At 38.7% G+C, this 20726-nt stretch overlaps 2 protein-coding genes and 1 long non-coding RNA gene across 12 annotated transcripts in view; 2 read left to right on the top strand and 1 right to left on the bottom strand.

Annotated features, from left to right (window-relative positions):
• The window catches only part of ZMYND8 (zinc finger MYND-type containing 8), a 51114-nt gene extending 39122 nt beyond the window's left edge, over positions 1–11992 (bottom strand). For 2 of the 10 annotated variants that reach the window (XM_057432149.1, XM_057432150.1), the window contains exons 1-2: positions 11787–11991; positions 1787–1857 (exon numbers count right to left, since the gene is read on the bottom strand). In XM_057432149.1, coding sequence (XP_057288132.1) covers positions 1787–1857; positions 11787–11800 — 85 coding nt within the window. In that variant the 5' untranslated portion in view covers positions 11801–11991. Of the gene's footprint in view, positions 1–1786; positions 1858–6879; positions 7255–9091; positions 9701–10701; positions 10750–11382; positions 11514–11786 lie in introns of those variants that run through there. The other 8 variants (XR_008975235.1, XM_057432156.1, XM_057432158.1 and 5 more) reach the window with 8 other exon arrangements.
• Positions 1–20726, top strand: part of EYA2 (EYA transcriptional coactivator and phosphatase 2) — a 166633-nt gene that overhangs the window by 133295 nt on the left and 12612 nt on the right. The window lies entirely within an intron of this gene.
• LOC130611436 (uncharacterized) lies at positions 12847–17084 on the top strand. Its single transcript, XR_008975236.1, has 3 exons — positions 12847–12909; positions 15715–15813; positions 16237–17084. It is a non-coding gene; the product is annotated as an uncharacterized LOC130611436 (long non-coding RNA).

Genomic DNA, 20726 nt, shown 5'->3' with positions numbered 1-20726 from the left:
TAGGTATGGAAGGAAGTGGATAAAACTGCTGCACCGAGCAGTTGGACCAGCTTAGGCTGCTTTGAAACCACCACCTTACTGCAATCAATTCAAAGGCTATGTTAACATCCTTGTTACAGATTAAACAACGCATGTTTCAGTTTAGCTTAAACTCAACTGGAATTGATTTATTGCAATTAAATTTAAACTGCTTATAACAAAACAAGAGTGATCATGAAGAGATCTGTACCAGGCCAATTTTTTTCTACAGCAATTTACCTTCCCACAACTTTCTCCAGACCTGGCCTCACACCAGCTGTAGAAATTGTAGCAGAGCAAGTCAGGTTACAAAGTTGCAGTATATAAGCTTCTCCAGGTGGATTGTGAAGTCATACAATACCACTGATTGATCTCCTGCACAAGCTTCTCAGACCATCAAAAAAACCAAACAGACCAAGAACAGCTGCATGCTTCCCTGAAGGGTCTATGTAAGTTTGACTTCCTCATCTACATCCTTTCTAAAACACACTAGGCAAGATTAATGTTACAAGTGGAAACATGGTTACCAATATCCCACCAGTTTAGAAACTTCTGCCTTAACACAGAGCGGAACAGTTTCAAGATTCTGGTCTGTGACTTCTCTACTGTGCAAGCACTGCACTGAGCTGAGAAACCTGCCTCAATCCACATAACAGGAGTCCAGAAAGACTCATTTTGGCAAGCCTCTAACATGGCCAGCTCTTAGCAGATGACATTTATGATACTTTGACTTTCTATACAAAACTATATATTCAACTCTTAGAGTTCTACCACCAATTCATAGATCAGATTGGAAATACAACATAGCAAAATGGCTTACAGTCAGAACAGCTACCCAAGCTACCTCATTAAAAACCAAAGGAATGCAGATGATGTGTGCCACACTGATAAGACAATTACATCTGCACATTCAGAGTTAACTAGACTTCTGACCCCTGCAGTAGAAATGTGAAGAGTCAGTGAGTATGTGCCAGAATTTAAAAAGGATGGCAATAACCATTTTACAGAAAGGGCTTTCAAGTAAACTGAGCTGCAAAGTCAGCTGCAAGTACAAAAGGAGATGGACAGGCAGCTGGCAGTCAGTTACAACGAACTGAGGTAAACAATTACCTGCAAGTATTCTGATTGAAGGGCATTTCTGTGCCCCCACTCCAAACAACAGTGGGAATATTTACACTGATATGGATTGTTACGTTCGGCTTTCCTTATATTGACAGATAACATCATTTCCCTGTAGTAACTCACTCACAGGGAAAACTCCAGAAATGAGGACAGAAATCATCAGTCACCTGCAATTCCACCAATTTTAATTCATGTCAGGAATGGATATGTAAATATCCATGAAATACACACTACTCAGAGGACCAGTTTTTGTGGAAACAGAGATGGTACCGTCCTTTATTCAAGAAAATTAGGATTCATTACTGTAGGCACTACTACCTTATTACTACTATCACTAGTGTTTTCTCCTATATTGCAAAGGAAGTGGCGAGGAAGCCATGATAACTGAGATGATACAAGACACTGATGCTCTTTCATAATCTGTTATTCATAAACCAGAAATAATAATAGAGTATGCATAGGCAGGAGGTTTGAAATACAATGAAAACCAAGTAATACATACAATACATACAACAGTATGTTATAAAAGTACAACAAGCCTTGAGGCTTCACTCAAGAGCAGCTTCATGGTAGATCAGTTTCACTATCCTGGTTTACAAATATTTGTATATTGTAGAGCACAGATGAAATATTCCTTCTTACTCACCTTTGGATCGAGTGGAGATATCCATCCCCTCCACCACCTCCTGCTCTGCCTTTATTTCCTCTTCAGCCAAGCTGCAGGATTCAAAAAGGTGAATTAGAATAGTTATGGACCACATTATTCCCATGTCTAACTTCAGGGATAGACACTGTCAAACACAACTATATCACAAATTTCTAAAGAAACGAAAGGCCTGCTGTTTGCAAGAGTATGCATTGACCAAAACGTGCAGAGAAACAACCCAGGTGCACATTGTATGCTGCATGATGCCAATTACAAAGGTAACGTTTTCATAGTAATGACAGTCTTGCAACAGGTAATGAAGACTATGTCACTGGATGTATAAATTATACGTGACAAATAGGAATTCTGTTCCTTGTAGCTCCTAATCTAAGGCTTCTATAAACTGTGTGGACAGACGCCTGCTAACATCTAAACCCTCATCAGCATCAGTGAACAGATTAGCTGAACTAACAGATTTAGTGACACAAAACAACTAGCAAAATTAGAAGGTAAACTGCAATTTTAAAAACTATTAAATAATTTCAAGGAACCCAAGCCATTCTCTGATTCTGTGATTTTGAAACTAGACTATGTAACAGAAAACTGAATATCTGTAATTTATTAGCAATATAATTCCACCAGTTATTAACTATAATAAAGAATAAACAGAACAGAATTATTGCTATTATTCAACAATTCAAACTTACATAGACAGTTGTAATTTACTCCAGCCAGGATTAAATGATTTCACAGATGACAAACTATACCTGACTTCCTGATGTTCTACTTTCCTGCAGTGATGCCATTCAAGAAAATAACTCAATGAATTTGCCTAGTTAAGTCAGTTTGGGGAAGGAAGGTGGAAAGGAGGGGAAAAAAAGAACTAAACTGAATATTGAATTACACACCAGTTTTGGAGACCTGACTATTGTAGATGAAAGATAAAAGAAAACACTTGATGCTGAAGCAAGTCCGAATTCAAAATGACAGACAAATGAGGTTATAGTGCCTGAAGCAGGTATGACCATTGTCCATTAATACCACCAGACACAACAGCCACATGGGATGTAGATCTTTTCCTCTGTAATAACAATTGACTGTCTAGTCTGTTAATGTAAGTTGCTGCTGATACCAAGTTACATTGATATGGCAGACTGTGAATTACCACTGGTACGGAGTGGACGGAGATTCTGTTCAGCCATCCCAGCGCTGGGGACAGCTATATGTACCACAGAGGCTAAAAGGCCAGTTAGAGACCTTTGCTTTTAGCCACTGTGGCTAAACCTGCTCGAGACAGCTAATCAGAGCTCAGAAACAACACTGAGGACTTGGCTATGCTTATATCAGAGAAACTCTTCAGCCTGACAAACAGTTTATACTAGGAGTTTTGTTTCTGGTATAAGTGAAAACAGCTTCCTAAATAAAGTAAAACCTACCAGCAGAAGGACTTTTGAGTCTGGTATTTGCCAAAACTACTTTAATCAACTATCAGCTACTAGCAGGTCGGGTTGCAATTATTTTCACACTCCTAAACAGTACAGTTATGTCAGCAAAAATTTTAAATACAAATTTACTGAGCTCAATGTATGGAAGACCCAAAGCTGAGAAGATCCATGAACTCCAGAAATTATCATACTTTGCTTGTCATTTGTATAAGGCAATAATTTATAAATTAAGCACTTTAAAGTCATAAAACAGTGAAGAGAAGACTATGCTGCTACTTTCTGCAGCAAGGAAAGGTACCCATGTGACCAGAATTATGGTAAATGTGTAGCACAGTTGACTGTAGCACAATGCTTCTCAGGTTTATTTTGCATAGGCAGATTAAATGCATAACATAGTTGACCATACTACAGTGCTCACCAATTTACTATGCATGGGCAGATCGATTATACTGCACATTTGTTACACCCTTTCTCAGAGGGCCTCCAGCAAAGAGGAGCTGGCAGTGCGCTCCAGACACCAAAACATTTCACGCACCACTTGCCGCTGCCCATTCTCTTTCCTTAAGCAATGGGAAGGGTTGGGCTCACAGGATGGGTTCATTGTTCTCTTCCAATGTTGCATTATTTTTTTCTCCCCCTCTCCCCTTATAAAATCCTATTTTAATATCACCAAACCGTAACAAAAAAAGCATATTTTTTAAAACATTATGTATATATGATTAATGCATAGAGGTAAACATGTAATAATACCCACTAATTCTGTCAAGAGTAAAGTAGTTTGACAGTATACATTACCTGCTTTTAAAAGATAGATCCAGTTTCAGCTACAGACTATGACATACAAGTCTTTATGAGACTCAGGCTAAAGTCTTAAGATCATTTTACACAGGTTGTGACTAAAAGGAATGGTTTCCCCAATCCCTAACTTCATGTTCCAGAAATCGTGTTCATTTTAAGTGAACCAGTTCTGTGATAAAGCTTCCTGTGCAGCTGGATGTGCAGAAAAGAGGAAATGGGAATATACCACATGTGGGCAAGGGGTAAAAGGGGTAATATCCTTTCACCAGCAGCTCATGTTTAAGTTACATTAAAGCAATCATAACATTCCAGACTCATACAAAGCAACTGGTCTTTTTCAAGACCAGGTTGGACGAGGCCTAGGGTGATATGGTTTAGTGTGATGTGTCCCTGCCCACGGCAGGGGGGTTGAAACTTGATGATCTTAAGGTCCTTTCCAACCCTGACTATTCTATGATTCTACGACCAGGTACATTTTGTTCAAAGCAAAGCCTCAGGGGAACATGATACAGCAAGAAAGATACGTTAGAAGCTACAAGTCAGTATTAAAAGACAGTGTTGTGCATTAAACCTGGCTAAGAAGTGGGGGTGACAGCTCACTACAGCAACACCATAGTGGGAAACTGCTCCTACATCCTGACCAAAGTAGCAGGGGAAGTTGCAAAGCTGACCAAAGATGCTTTGCACTTGTGGGCCCAAACCTATTAGTTTGGTGTCAAAGGTCAGGACTCCTACACATTGGTTACAGTAGATGAGGTTTCTTCAGTTCTAAATCTGTCTTTTCCCATCTAATGAGCTTAATTCAGGAAATTCAGCCAGTTTCCTCTACCACTTCTTTGAGTGTTCTTTCAGTAGATCTATAGAGACAAGAAAAACGTTCTTCATATGCAGTTCCAAGATGAACAAAGTGCCTTGACTTGACACATCTCTCACAGATCACATAAGAGATAGCTGGAGACAACTTCAACAAATATTTGAAGTCTAAATGATCAGTTAAAAGAATTGCGTTCACTTGCATTCATTTTTCTAAGTAAGGGAGGTGCACATATCCTATACACACACATGCACACTACACGTCACCCACAGCTAAAATAAAAATTCAGCAATTATCTGCTATACCATGAAAACTGAGCTTTAGAGAACCAGATTGCATGTCCATATTCTCTGTTATAATTAACCTTGTTCCATCTTTTCAGGGCACAAGCATTCAAGTATGAAAAAAAATCACTGATATTGTTCTTGATATTTGAAAAAATCTAAAGGGGGGGGAACGGTTAAATAAGTGTAACAGAGAGAGCTATAAAAAAATACTTGAAATTCATAGCTCTCCAGAAGCTCTCCAGAAGCATCTCCCATTGTTTTATTTGCTGTAATGTATTATGACTTGCACAACTCAGCATTGTTTGAATGGTGGTCGTCGTGATTGTAGTGGTAATCTTTAAGACTTAAGTTTTTAAATACATGCTAGCAATTCACAGCAAGTTTACAGTAACTTTTCTGAAGCTGACACCTTTTCACCTTTGCACCTTTCATCAATATAAGCAATACTCTTTATAAAACACAGACTTCCAAATGCAGAAACTTCATTACCAAAAGATTTCCAATTAAATAAATTCAAGAAAAACAGGTCCTTAATTACAGGTACCCTACTATTACCCACAACAAAATAAAGAGAAAATTAAAACTAGCAGCCAAATAACTATAAACAAGCATCTAGTTCTATGGAAACACTAACTGTGATCGAGTAGACTGTTCTAGAGAGTTGTATTTTGAGAATTCGTTTCTGCAGGGCTTAGAGCTGTTATTTCAGATAGCATACATTACTATCATGCATGTGTACTATGAATGTGATGCTCTGGGGCTGCAGATCAGAAATGATATTGGTATATACTCAATTAAGTACCTAGATGAATACAATAAATACCTTATGTCACTCTGAAAGCCACTCTTATTTCTTCATTAAGGTGAATGAACACAGAGGAATATATTTTAAGAACACAACTGAAATCTAAGCTTTGCCAGGTTCACCGTCAATTGACCAGAACACCAATTCATCATTTCAAACTTCCCTGCTCATATTGACAAAACTTAAAAGCTGATTTGTTTCATACAAATTAGTTTAACATGTCTGAATGAAGGGAGAAGGGGTGGAGGTTATCCCTTTGGGGACAGAAGGGAAACAAAAAAAAAGATTGCAAACATACAAAATTTATTGACTTCAGTAAAAATGCAAGAAGAACTCAGCTGCCTAACTTTTAAATATGTTCTCTATTAGACTGAGGAGAGGGTGAGGTTTTCTAAATTCAGTTTTTCAAATATCAAACCAGTAAATAAATACTGACTTTTCTGTTTAGGAAAATCCTCCCTGTTCCAGTAGTAGTACTTCCCTAAAAAAAAAAACCTACATATACAAAAATATATAAAGCTGTTCTAAACTATATTAACTACAAAGAGCAATTAAAAGTTGCAGATGAACTACTGCACCTTGACATTTAACCAAGGAAAAACTGACAGATATGGAAAACCACTCGAAACAGCTAATGCCCACACACACAATCTAGATCTACATTAGGGAACAAATACATTAGTTTAAAATAAAAACCTATATATATTTATGGAATTCATTTTTCCTTTTAATTAATAGAAATACAAAAAAAAAACCCGACTGATTTAAGACTACAAGCACTAAAACTGAATTTCATCCTTCAGTCCTACCTCTCCTATATCACATTTGTGAGTAGCAATTCTAAGGAATTATTTCAAAAAACTGCATTCAATAAAAATTAAAAAAAAAAGAAAAATATTTGCATGCCATTGCTGAATAAATAGCAGCTTTGTATAAGCACTCACCTATAACAGTCTCTTACTCATCGGTAGCTATGCTATTTATGCAGGATTCTTAAAATGGCGTCTGACAGCACTGCACTGCCTCATTCCTGTACTGTAGCTAAAATGGTAGCAGTTTATTCAATATCAGTTATCTCTTGTTTAAACAGCAGTGCTATATTTGAAGCAAGCATCCAAACATCAGAAATGGTAAAGTGTGACAAAAGGACACCTGACATCCAAATGTTTAACTAAAAAGGCACAAGACAGGGGGTTTTGTGAAGTCACAGGTTACTAAGGAAATCACTTAATTTTAGATTCATTCTCCAGTTGGAGCACCTCATATTTTACATTTCCTTTTGCAGAATTGCCTGCAAAAGGCTCAATTTATATTAAGCAATTAACATTGCTTAACACAAATATATGTTCAGATATCTACATACTGTATTGTTTAAGATAGTTACCTTTCATAACAGGCAAAGTAAACATGTATTTTTTTAATGCAAAGAGCATTTAGGTTCTTTTTAAAACCTTATACAGTGTGCATCCAAAATAACTCTACAAAAGAAAAAATCAAGGGAAGGAGTGAGGGAGATCCTTGGTGTCATACAGTCTTCCTTAAGAGCATAAACTACAGAGCTGAGGCCCAAGCAAGGCATCCAGAATAGCTATAGGTTTCAGAGAACAATCATGTTTGAAAGTAAAGGTTTATAGCGGCTAGATTAAGAATGTTCACATCCTGCTACAGAATGATTTCAATCTCACAGTATGAAACGCATGCTATGACAACTGGCAATAAAGGGTTAACATAAAAATGACAGACAACTTCCACCAAATAAATAAAAGTAAAACTCTGTTCCAATGTAGCTGTTTCTAAATGGAACTTTAACCCATGAATACAAGATGTGTATTAATAAATATATTTAAAATCATTTCTAAATACAATTTAAAGGGCCAAACTGATGGCCTACTACAACAGTCTTCAGTTTCTGCTTTGCAGACCCCTCAAAGAGAGTGTACTAAGGGGTTTACAGACAATATCTAAGTAAATCAAACCTAGTCGATCAGTCTTAAATTCATTGTAATGGGATTCACATGCCTATGGGAAAAATATTAGGGATCTACAAAAACTAAAATTTGAAAATTGCTGTCTGTTCCATTCTACGTGGACAAAGGTTACGTTCAACGTTCAAATTCCAAGATATTTAGGAGATTCAAATTAATACCCTGAATCCCACACACAGGAGAGGAGAGCTTTTACTGAGATTTATCACCCTTTAACCAATTATGTTGGAGTGGCACCATTACTATGGAAAACTGACCATGACCAACTTCTTAGCTACTGAATCCACATGTCCAGTACACTTGAAAACAAAGCAAAAAGGAAAAAAGACAAATGAAAAAGATAAAACAACAGCCAAGAAAAAGTGATATCACAAAATGGAGGACAGCTCAGGAAAACGAGCCAATCAAAGTTTGAGGACACTGATACAAAGGGCTAAGTCTGCAATGCAATCTACCTTATTCATGATTTTTGAGACGAAGTTTCTTTTATTACCTGCTTCCTTAGTAGCTATGTAGGTTTTCTGCAACATTTCAATACTCCTGCCTGATGCAAGGGAGGGAAATGTCACATTTGGAGTGGTTTATGCTCTGCATTTTTTTCATTCTCAGTATGTTAAGTAGTGTTGTTTAACGAAATCACTCAGTTTTTTCCCCAGCACTATTTAGCTTCCAACTAAAACAGTCTGCCTGCAAAGAATGAAAGAGGCATGTAGCTTTTAAAAAGCTACTGTTTTCATCATAATTTATAATCCAGAGCACTCCTTTGTTTTCCCCCCACTGCATTCTTTGTCCAGCTAATTACAAAAGTAACTGGATGTTGGCACTAAATAATAATGGCTAATCATATTCATCCTGGGCAATTCAAATTACTCTTTAGCAGCCAGAAAACTTAAAGTGCAATTATACGATTAACTACTAGTTACATTAGAATAATGGCCATTTGCTACAAGCTGAATAAACCTCAGCTACATTGCTTCATAGATGTCCTGACTAACTGTGATATTAACAAGATCCAGTCCTGTAACATCTTGGGTAGAAAGAATACGTGCTTTTTCCCCGCATCTATCACTTAAACAAAACCCCACATTCCATCTGTCCTGAACAGCAGAAAAAAAACAGCACAGAGTGCTTCTTATTATGCAATCTATGAAAGTGAGTGATAACATCATACCTTGACAAAGCACCAAAAATATATGAAATTCTTCAGCTTGGCTGAATTTGCTTTACTTAGATGGAACAAAGATGGTAGAAATTTCCAGAAGGCCTTTCTCAGTCTTGCCACTGCAATTGTCAATCTTTAACCTACCCTCTGCTTCTATTGGCTCCAGTACTCCATGGAGCAGTGCGATTGGGCTGATCTGTAAAACAACACTGCTGTCTCTACCTTGCCTCAGACATCTTGCTGCAATGCAGACATTTATTTTTTGTGAACTATAAAAGAATTATATTTGAGTGATTAAAAATAGTGAACTTTAACAGACTCATGATGCTATGTTTCATTACATGCACAAGGGCAGCTTATACAAATATGCTTCACTGTCAGCAGTGTGTCTGGAGGTGCAGATTTGAAACAGATCCTAGTTTAACAAAACCTGTGGGAGCCATTTTAATACAGGCTTTCTGATTGCAGATCACTTACTCCTGCTTCCTCATATTAAACAAATATTATGTTGTGCACTATTTAAGACTGAAAGTAAACTGCTAATGTGTATAAACTGATGATAGGAAAATTATGGCCAAATGTAATTTCTGTTTTAGCAGCTGAAGAACAAAAAACCAGAATAACTTCTTAGCTGTGTTAGCTCTTCTTTGTATACTGAAAAAAATGCATTAAAATTGCATTTAAAAATGCTATCACATGAAACTCAATCATAAACCCAGAAGTGCTTCAGGTTGCAAAGTGAACTAGACATTCTTATAATCTAATGGGGGGGGGGGGGGGGGAAGGAAGGGGGGGGTAAGGATGTGAGCTGTTAAGCAAAGCGAGATATTCAAAGATACTCATATTGGCAAACAAGTAACTAGAGGTAAATTGCTACCTTATGGAACGTTATCAAATACATGGCAACCCTCTGTAAGAGTCAGCATGTAACTGTATCTCTGTGCAGTTATTTGCAAAGCTAGCTTAGCTCCAAGTTCTTTCCTAAAATTGTGAATGTGTGTGAACTGCTAAAACAAGTGCAAAAATGGCATTAAAGACACGAAAGAGCATCCCCTCCTCTGCTTTTGTAACAATACTGGTGATCACTGAAAAACAGCTTGTTAAAACAAGCATGCAAGTGCTACAAATAAAATCTTAATAAAGGGCACAAACTGTCCTAAACTAGGTATATATCAAGCAAATCTGTCTGAGATTATACTTTGTATAGTATCAGAAGCATATGCTCATTAAGCATTATCTACTTTACTTCATAAGGTCACTTCATTGCTGAGTACTAGCAATTTCATCACACCTCAAAAGCCTAAGGAACAACGAAAATGCGCTTTGCCCTGCAAACATGGTAATTAATGATCTATGAACAAACAGCAAGTAGAGCATTTTTCACTGGCCTGAGATAAACAGGAAGTATAAGCTTCAAAATTTACAGGCAAATTATCAAAGATACAGTGCATTCAAACTGGAACAGTTTACATGTCCAAGTCTCTTAAAATGGACGCTAAGCAAATCTGGTATTTTGCATGACTAACATTACTTCATCTAGTGGTCTAACTGACCCAGGAAAAACAAAATGTTTGGAAAACTATTAAAAATGGTCAGAAAGTAGCATGCTGCTTACTTACCAACTGTTCAAGCACCCACTTCAATTTTCCAGTTAAGAAGATACAACAGGCTGGCAGATTTGGGAATTGATCAAAAAGGATTTTCTTGAAATAATTACGTAGCATTAAACCAAAAGTTAAAAAAAAAAAAAAAAAGGAAAAAAAAACAAGAACGAACAACATGTACTACTGTCATGAACCACACATGATTTTATATCCTCTGGACTCTACAACACAGAACTGTGGCTGACACAGTGTAAAACAAAAAGGCACAGATAAAAGGTACATTAGTTTATTTGAACTATGTAAAAGAAGAAAGCTAACAGTTCAAAAACATTTTTCATAAAGAATCAGATTTGTAAACAAATATACTGCAGCATTTTATTGAGCAGCAACCCATTTCCAAAACCTGCAGCATAAAAACTCCCTTTTAAAGGAACAAAATATTAACCATACATTGTCCTTCAGAAAGAGAAACACGTTGTATTAATTACTCCTGCAAGAAAAAAGGTTCAATAATCATTTTAAATTAAGATAAGCTGCATAAAAAACATGATGCAACAGCACACCACCACCTAGGCCCAATATCTACAATCTGCCATTAGCATTTTTTGCTGATGTCTAGGTTTTTAAAAATCCCATATTTTTTCAGAGATAACTTATCTTAGCTATTCCATTCACTGTTTAGAAAGGTAAACTTGCCTGTTCTTCTGTCTGCCATTATCCCTGCTTGACTCCCTGTAGGGCAGTTAAATGCATCTGCTCCCTAGCTTCCATTTTCTCTTCAGCAGGCATGTGACACAACAGACAATAGTGCTGGCAAACTGCTCAGAGAGAGAAAGCTTCTTTGGAATACCAGGATCTTGATAAACTCTAAAAACACCATCCTCCTGTGAAGAAGTAGGTATGCCAAGGTTTTGCCAGTCTGCAAAATAAAGCTGTGGCTAATGGCTACTAACCATGTGACCCAAGAAAGCAAATTTAAACAGTTCCAACTTAATAAAGTGCTGTGGTGTGAGTTTTGCACAACAAATCACAGAGAATCACACTCTCAACCCACAACTCATAGGTCTTAGAGAAAAAAAAATGTAAAAAGTAAGGCTTACCTCTGTGGATGCATTGTTAACACAGTGTTATGTCAATACTTATAAAACATGGAGGACAGGCTCTCAGTACTCAGGCAGAAAGGGCTTGGCACTTAAGCTTGATGATCTGTCTTCCTAATAAAAGCTAATCCCGGATTGGCTGCTTTGGTAAATCTGAATGTAAAGCTTCAGGGGATTGGCTGAAACACTTCCTGAGCGATTATCTTTGTGCAGCTCTGGCAAGCAGGAGCCATCCTGTGCGTAAAGACAGGCTAAACTAGGCCCGTTTCAGCAAAAGAAACTTGAAAAGAAACCCCAAATGTGCCCTCCCCGGACAAATTACACAGATTTTCAAGCAGAGGGAAGCGATCGCGAACAGCCTGCCTGAGCAAACGTGTCTCAACGTGCCATTTACTGAAGGTATTTGGATATTTTAAACCTGAGGGAGGAAGAGTTCACCCAGGTCACAAAAGCTGTTCTTTCTAAACAAAAAGTTAAACTCACTTTGCTGGTGCTCTGCACGGAGAAAGCAAGGCCACCGAAAGAGACCACAACGTACCGAAAGTGAGCATGCACAGGAGGGGCTGAAATTACTGACTGAAAATACAGAGCATTCTCCTGTTCTGGAATTCAGACACCTGGACACCTAGCATAGCAACCACACACCAGCACTGTGAGTTCTTTAGGTACTATGATAAACCATAAGCAGGAAAAACTTAATGTCTCATTTCCGCAAAAACTAGGATAGAATTGAAACTGCATTATCACAGAGGGTGCTGCCATTCAGTGCGTGCCCTCCCTGTTTATAAAAACGCTGCAGAGCATAACCAAAGCCACCAGTATCAGAGCAGACACTGTCCTCCCCCGGCCCCCCCTCCCGGCCCCCACCTTTCGGCCTGCTCAGGCTGCCTGTTACACAAAAATCTGACTTCCGTGTTAGCCGGCTGCAGCTGCAGTTTCCTGTCTGTTAACCCTGTAGGACTTGGTTCTTTTTAAGATACAATACAGGCCCTAAAAAAGACGTACATTTGTCTATGTGGCAAGTTATCCGTCTGGTCTACCAAAACAGCTTCTGGGATGTTTTTGCTTTACCTTTTATCTTATAGTAAAATTCTGCAATTGAAACAAAATGAGAAAGCGGCATGTAAGTAACGAGTTTGATCTTGGGCCAGTTCCCGAGCATTTGATTCAAAACTGTGATTCAGCTCTCTTCCCTAATGCAGTGAAAGTGGGAGGATTTATTGCAGGAAGCCTTAACTCTAGATGAAGATTTTAAAGGTTAAATCTTTAGAAAGGCCTGTACATTTTTGTTCAAAATTTTAGGTATTAGGTAGCTCAGCATTATCATTCCATAACCACCAATAAATTACAGTGGAAACCATAGATGAAAAGGTGATTCTGAAGCATGTTCATGTTATCAAAAGATCATTTATTATTAAAACAAAAAGGGAAAAAGAAGAAAACCAAATGGAGTTGCAGAAGGGGAGGTTTAATGCTGAAATAACAAATATTAGATAATACACTAAAATAACCAAAGCAAAATAAACATTCTTCCATACAGCATGCAAGAGTAGGATTGTGCAAAACCAACTTAGAAACCCCCCTTCCATAAATGAAGGACAGTTGGAAACACAATATGCACTTCATTCCACCTCTGCCCAAGTGCTAATGATCCCAGAAACCACCACCACAAATAAAACTAATACCCCCCCCTTAGTTCCAGCCAGCACCTTTCATGATACTACTTTACCACACGAACGAATGAGTCATAACTATGCAGCTCTTGGTAAAATTAATAATCCTAGTCTGCACTGTCCCACACTGCATCTAGATTATTTCTTGAGATATCACTGTCCCAGGAAAACTGCCAAACCACCCTATCACTGTGCTTACATTTTTTGTGTTCTTGCGATTTAGGCTGCAACAGCGGATTACCAGCCCAGAGTATAAATTCTGATCTCATAAGTAATTCTGGAGTCCCTGCTGGAAGCATTTTCCCTTTTTAGCTTTGGCAACGTTTTTCAGGGCAGGGAGCAGGAAGGCTCGTGGATTACACTGGCAGTTTGTTCTGTTTTAGGAATGTAGCAGAAACTGGAGAGAGTGCTGCTATAAAGGGAATCATACAGCCCACTGCAGCAGCAAGAACACACTGGAAATGCATGACATTCAAGTGCATACTTGCATCAGTGTTAACTGTTCAAACCATTCAAGGCAGGTTTCTCTTTAATTGCATACCTAAAGGCCTATGTCACTCAGGGGTATCACCTCCCCAGCACACAAACATCCAAAGTTCGATTCCTCCATGCAGTAAATGTGAGGACTGTCAGACATTCACACGTGTGCTCATTGTTTGACTTCTCTACTCAAATATTATTCTACCTAAAATAAAAATAATAATAAAAAATCCTAATCCCTATGAAGTACAGCAAGGGAGCAAAACTAATTACACTGGATTTGTCAATGCTTTGTGCTAACCCAGATCCGGCTCTGGGAATGCAGTACCGCTGATGGTGACTGGGAACACTGCCAAGCTGACACACTTGGACCATCAGAGAGAATCAGCATGCAGCAGATAGATAGAAGCAGAAGCAGCCTCAGAAAAGGCCTAAGGTTCTGTCCTCTTCAAGGAAATGGTGGCATAAATGTAAAGGAAAAAACTACAAACCTTCAGTCATTACCAAGAACAAAAAGCCAGAAAGCATATCAAACAGAATACAGCATTTATATTCAGCCACCAGGCTACTCTGCTGGAATAGACAAAAGCATTCTGTCAGGATTCAGTAAGGAAAACTTGACTTATCTTCGTTTTCTTGTCCATACGCATATTTTGCAACAGCAGGGACAAGTCTGGTATAATGACATACAGGTACATCTGGAAAATTTAGAAGGTTTTGTCTGCTAAAGTCAAAATGGTTGCATGTCCTACTGCAGCTTGGCCAATTCTTTTACACAGGAGTGGTGAATTTTTTTGGAGGGGGAAGGGAAAGAAAGGTAAAGAAAACAAAGGCAAGAGACAGGGAAGCTAAATGCTTTGTTAAAGCAGAAGAGAGGGCGGAGAGATTAGATTAGCTTGTATTTGTCCTTTTCAATGCTTTGGAGATGTTAAGGGAAAATAGGGCTGCGAGGCAAGAAAAAAAAAAAGGCTAAACAGAGAAACCAAAGGAAAGATGGAAAGCACGAGTTCAGTCAGAAGGAAATTAAAAGACAATACTGCTAGAAGTGCAACCTACTATATTTAGACTTCTTTGCAAAGATCTCTGCCTGCTGTGCAGAATCTCCATAAAGCACACACATCAAGCACCACAGTGTTATGAGGGACTAGACTATTTAATATATACTGAAAGCCTCAAAATTAATCAGAAACCCATGAGTAAGATTTTGTGTGACAGAAACAGGGGGTTTGATATGTACCCCTATATAGGGAGTGAATCATCATTGACAAAGAGGGAACACTAGGTGACAGACAAAAGATGGAGGTTTAAAAATAACATTTTGAAGTGATACATGAAATGAAAGGGGAAATGTAATCCTTTCAAAGGATAATACTGAATTTAAAAACAAAACAGCAGCAAAAAAAAAAAAAAACGGGAAAGAAGTTGCATTATGGTCATGTAACTTGGTCCTTGATTTCCAAGTCATTGACTGACAACCCTAATTTCTAGAATAAGAACATGAAACACTGTAATTCAGCACCTTTCCCTTCAAGAATTTTTCCACCTTTTCCCTTTATCCTATGTCTGCCCAAGTATCAGTAATCACTTAGAGACCAGAAGATAAGGCTGCCATCTGATACAGAATCCAGCAATAAAGGTCTATAAGGCAGTTCTAGAATTTTTAAATGTAGAATGGATGCAAAAATCAGTGATCTAAGAAGGCTGGTCATTTTGCAAATTATCAGAAACTAATGGAAAATGTGTTTATACCAAGTAAGTACCTGATTTGCCCAGAGGTTCAAAAGGCTTTGTGGCCAGATGCATGCATGAACAACATCTTTGAATACTTCTCATTTACATTACTTGTTCTGGATCACAATGGTCACTGTCTACAGGTAAAAAGCTGATTTTGTTTGTAATATACACTGGATATCTGGTGCATTATAAAGTTTCTCTACAGCTATTTTTAGTATTCTGTGCAACTACCTCATGTACATTTCCTTCTAAAGGAAATCTCCATTCATGTCCAATCATCTGCCAAAAATACCTGGGGAGGGAGGAAAAAAAAGGCCACCTTGAGCCCTTTGCTTTAGCAGCTGTAGCTTTTTAAGAGGTGCTACAGCCTATGTTCTCTTAGGACATATGCCTCATGTATTTCATGCCTATCACCCCCAGTTTGAACCAGTCTCTCCACAGTTTAACACAGCTGGGCTGTTGGATATCCTGTATAAAATAGGACTTTCATTACTATATATTTAAATTATATGTTCTATATTAAAAACCTAACAGATATAATTTATTTCATATTTCATATGCAGCCCAATACATTCTCAGTTACCCGAAAAGCAGCTGTGAGGCGTATGCGGATATACTGCATGTTGGACCTAAACCATACCCCACTGTGCAGCTGAACAGCACCAGTGAAGCAAGTGGATTTATCCTGCCTGCTGTGCGATAACATGGCAATGGGTCCAACTCACTGCACGTGCAAGGTCTGTGGCCATGGGAATGTCTATACCCTGCATAAGAACAAGGTCCAAAGTACTGAAAGAAGTTTGTGTTTCACCAAGGGATTCGAATGCCCAGGTGTGAGACATCCTGCCTGTAGCACTTACTTGGACATGACGGTCCTTCCCAAGAAGAAAGTCACTACTGTTAAGGGAAAAATTATTCAGGACAAGGTCTAGGAAGCACTAAAAGCTAATCTTACTACTGCAGTTTCTCTTCTGATTTTGTCACTTTCAGGAATCACTTGGTTAACAGTACTGTGATAAGTGACTTTTTGGCTGGTTTGGGTTCTTTTTCAAAAAAAGCTGATTATCTCACAGAAGATTCCACCTGCTGAAGCTCATATCAAACATGTGAAGTGATGGAATTACAAACATGCTGCTATTACAATGGTTTTCCCTCTCCTAGGCTTATGTCTTATCACAACCCACTGCAGATTTAGGTTATGTCACTTTCACTTTTGATCTCTTTCCTGCCCCTTCACACACTATATATACAGTTTTGCTTTAGCTTTAAGGCTCTGCATAGTCACACCTTTCTCTTCCCTATCTGCTATTCCGATTGCTATATTCATCTGATTTTTGTGGTTTGCCTCTCACCAGCATTAAGTCCTTCTTTCTTTTTTCACCACAAACGTGCAGTACAATCACATTCACAAAGGCTTAACTCACAGTTTTAACAAGGTGGGGGGGGGCAGGGGGGGTGTTCACATTTTTTTAAATCAGACACACCATCTTAAGCATCTCACCACTCCTTCCAGCCACAGCACCCAGCTCAGTTCCACTTCTAGCACAACTCTCTGTATGGTTACACAGAGAAGAGGATCAGTGAATCAGGTATTTACTGGGTTAACTTTAATTCACAATAGTTCATGACACTCCTGCAATAGCAATGGCAGTGGTATGACTGAGAGAGCAGGAATGAGCAGCTTGAGATAACTTAATCACTAACAGTAAAAGAAATTCTTGTGAAACTATGTGACCAAGCACTACATCCATGTTTTCACCAGATTTGTGTTATTAACTATGTTTTCTTAAAGTACAAATTACACTGTAGATCCTTTCTTGCCTCTTCAACCTTATGTAAGGGCAGGAAGAAAGCAAGCCTTTGAAATATAATCGCGTCTCTGAAAAGAAACAACACGTTTCCCAGCTGTGGCCTCGTCTGCTGAAACCAGGTGAAAGACTTGCCCATAATTAACTAACATCTGTATAAACTGTTGAATTCATTTTAGCACCTTTACATATTATTATTTTTCATGCACTGTGGGACTTATAGACTATGTTTACTAAGCCCTCCTTATCAGGTGACAGACAAGAGGACACTCCTGAGCTAATGCCACTGTCAAGTTGTTTCCACAAGGGAAGCTTACTGCAGAGAAATCAATACCCACATCAAAAAACATAATACTGAAAGGGCAGAACAAATCCTGTTGTACTTATTGTACTTGTCAGTAACATAATAAAGTCCAAGTGTGTGTTAATTAGATACACAAATAAGTCAACTCTATGACTGGTCTCCAAGCTTTTTTATTAAATGAACTGTTACTTTTTTTTAAAGCCACCATATTCCCATGTGGCATTAGAGTGGACCAATGTCAGAGGGTAGGGGATTCAAAGTGAAGTTGTGTGCAACATCTCAACTACATCAGGAGCAACACAACAAAAGTATAGGGAATATAATTTTTTTTGTGTTGAAGATACTACAGACCCAAAAAAACCTCCAGTACAAATGTCAATTTACCCTTTTATAAAGCATTACTCTGCCTTATCTGTCTTGCTTAACCCTGGTTTTTAAAGATATGTTGGAATAAACCATTCCAAGCACTACAATGCACATTGAAAACCAGTTGCGATGTTACTCTGCACTTCAGAGTGTCATTAGTAATTCAGGAAATACCAAGGAAGAGGAAAAATAATCCTGCAAATATTTCTTAGGCAGCTATACAAAACATCTATTGCCAGGCAGAAGATAAAGTTTGTACTGCAACCCCTGGTTTACCGTCTTTCTCTTGATCTCTCAGCTGTATTTCTCTTAAAATCATTCAGATTCCAGTCCTGCACATTTTCAATTCCTTCTGTGCATTCAGATAACTGCTTATTATAGAATCATGGAATCATAGAATAGTTAGGGTTGGAAAGGACTTTAAGATCATCAAGTTCCAAGCCCCTGCCATGGGCAGGGACACCTCACACTAAATCATGCCACCCAAGGCTCTGTCCAACCTGGCCTTGAACACCACCAGGGATGGAGCATTCACAACCTCCCTGGGCAACCCATTCCAGTGCCTCACCACCCTCACAGTAAAGAATTTCTTCCTTATATCCAACCTAAACTTCCCCTGTTTAAGTTTGAACCTGTTACCCTTTGTCCTATTACTACAGTCCCTAATGAAGAGTTGCTCCCCAGCATCCCTATAGGCCCCCTTCAGATACTGGAAGGCTGCTCTGAGGTCTCCACGCAGCCTTCTCTTCTCCAGGCTGAACAGCCCCAACTTCCTCAGCCTGTCTTCATACAGGAGGTGCTCCAGCCCCCTGATCATCCTTGTGGCCTCCTCTGGACTGGTTCCAACAGTTCCATGTCCTTTTTATCTTGAGGACACCAGAACTGCACACAATGCTCCAAGTGAGGTCTCACGAGAGCAGAGTAGAGAGGCAGGATCACCTCCCTGGACCTGCTGGTCATGCTCCTTTTGATGCAGCCCAGGATACCATTGGCTTTGTGGGCTGCGAGCACACACTGCCAGCTCATTCTCATTTTCTCATCGACCAACACCCCCAAGTCCTTCTCCGCAGGGTTGCTCTGAATCTTTTCTCTGCCCAACCTGTAGCTGTGCCTGGGATTGCTCCAACCCAGGTGTAGGACCTTGCACTTGGCATGGTTAAACTTCATGAGGTTGGCATCAGCCCGCCTCACAAGTGTGTCAAGGTCCCTCTGGATAGCATCCCTTCCCTCCAGCGTATCAACCGAACCACACAGCTTGGTGTCATCAGCAAACTTGCTGAGGGCGCACTCAATCTCACTGCCCATGTCAGTGACAAAGATGTTGAACAAGACCAGACCGAACACCAATCCCTGAGGGACACCACTCATTACTTTCGTTATTCTTTCAGGGGATGAGAATTAGGAAAACAACCAAGCCTGGACAGTAGCACTGTGCAAACATTTCAACACAGCAGAAAAACATGATTCAGAGGCAAAAAAAAAAAAAAAAAAAATCTGGTTGTTATAATTCTGTTTTACAGCACATTTTTCTTTGTTTTTATATAATGCAGAAAAATACTTAAAAAAGGAAAAGCTGTTCTAACTTTAGGCTGCAGATCAAAATAATTTTAATTACTTAAATAAAGCCTGTAAAGCTGACATAGAGATAAGGACTGATGTAGAAAGACAAAGAATATACTTTCTAAACTGTGATTTTACCAGACCAGGGACACTATCAGCACATATGTTTCAAGTTCAGCTCCCAAATAAGTCCTTAGAATTTAAACATGATGGTTAAGTTTTATATAAGACTTCACTGCTACTGAAAGGGGTACTATTATTACCAATCCCATTCCCAGCCACATATTCCCACTTCTTCCATTATTTGTAGAACCCTGCAGTGAGCCCGTTCAGTTTGCTTAATCAGCAGAAAAGTAGATGCAATGGTGGGGTTAGACTCTGCAGCCACAAGCAGTGGAGGGAAGGAGGGAGATTACCCCTTTCAACAGTGAGGGGCAATTTGATCTGTTCAAATTGTCTGTATGTCCCCATTTTCCCAAAGTCACCACTACAAAAAGAAAACTATATACAAATATTGACCAGTTCCCTGGACTTCCTGTGTTTTAACTTCAAAGTGCTTCTCACTGATCTACAGTGTTTTGACAAAGATTAGTTCCTTGCATTCCTGTGAGCAAAATGAACCTTTTAGCACTTAGCCTGTTCTTTTTTTTCTCTCTTGAGAGTTTACATTAAAGCCAAAACAAAACCATAAGCCACAAAACCCACAATATATTTGCAGCAAACACTTGCATTTATGTATGCATTTGTTTAGGAAAACTTAGACATTGATGGATGGACAGCATAGAGTACCACCAGCATTTCAAATTGCACCCAAAACCCCATACTGATGTTTTTCTGAACAAATACTATGCCTTCTTTTTAAGGGCTGAGCTGCATGGCTGTACAGGGCAAAAAGTGCAGCTGTCTGAATAATGTAAAATATATTAAAAAAAGTGATCCAATGCAACTAATGCATAATAATTACAAATTCCCTTTAATATTGCTTCTATTTGCAAAGATTTGTAAAGCAAATGGT

Source organism: Pezoporus wallicus, unplaced genomic scaffold, assembly GCF_028554395.1.
Source record: "Pezoporus wallicus isolate ANWC-B61680 ecotype Strahan unplaced genomic scaffold, APGP_CSIRO_Pwel_v1 contig_10810, whole genome shotgun sequence".
NCBI lineage: Eukaryota > Metazoa > Chordata > Aves > Psittaciformes > Psittacidae > Pezoporus > Pezoporus wallicus.
Note: the sequence above shows the minus strand (reverse complement) of the source record. Positions and strands in the feature narration are given on the sequence as shown.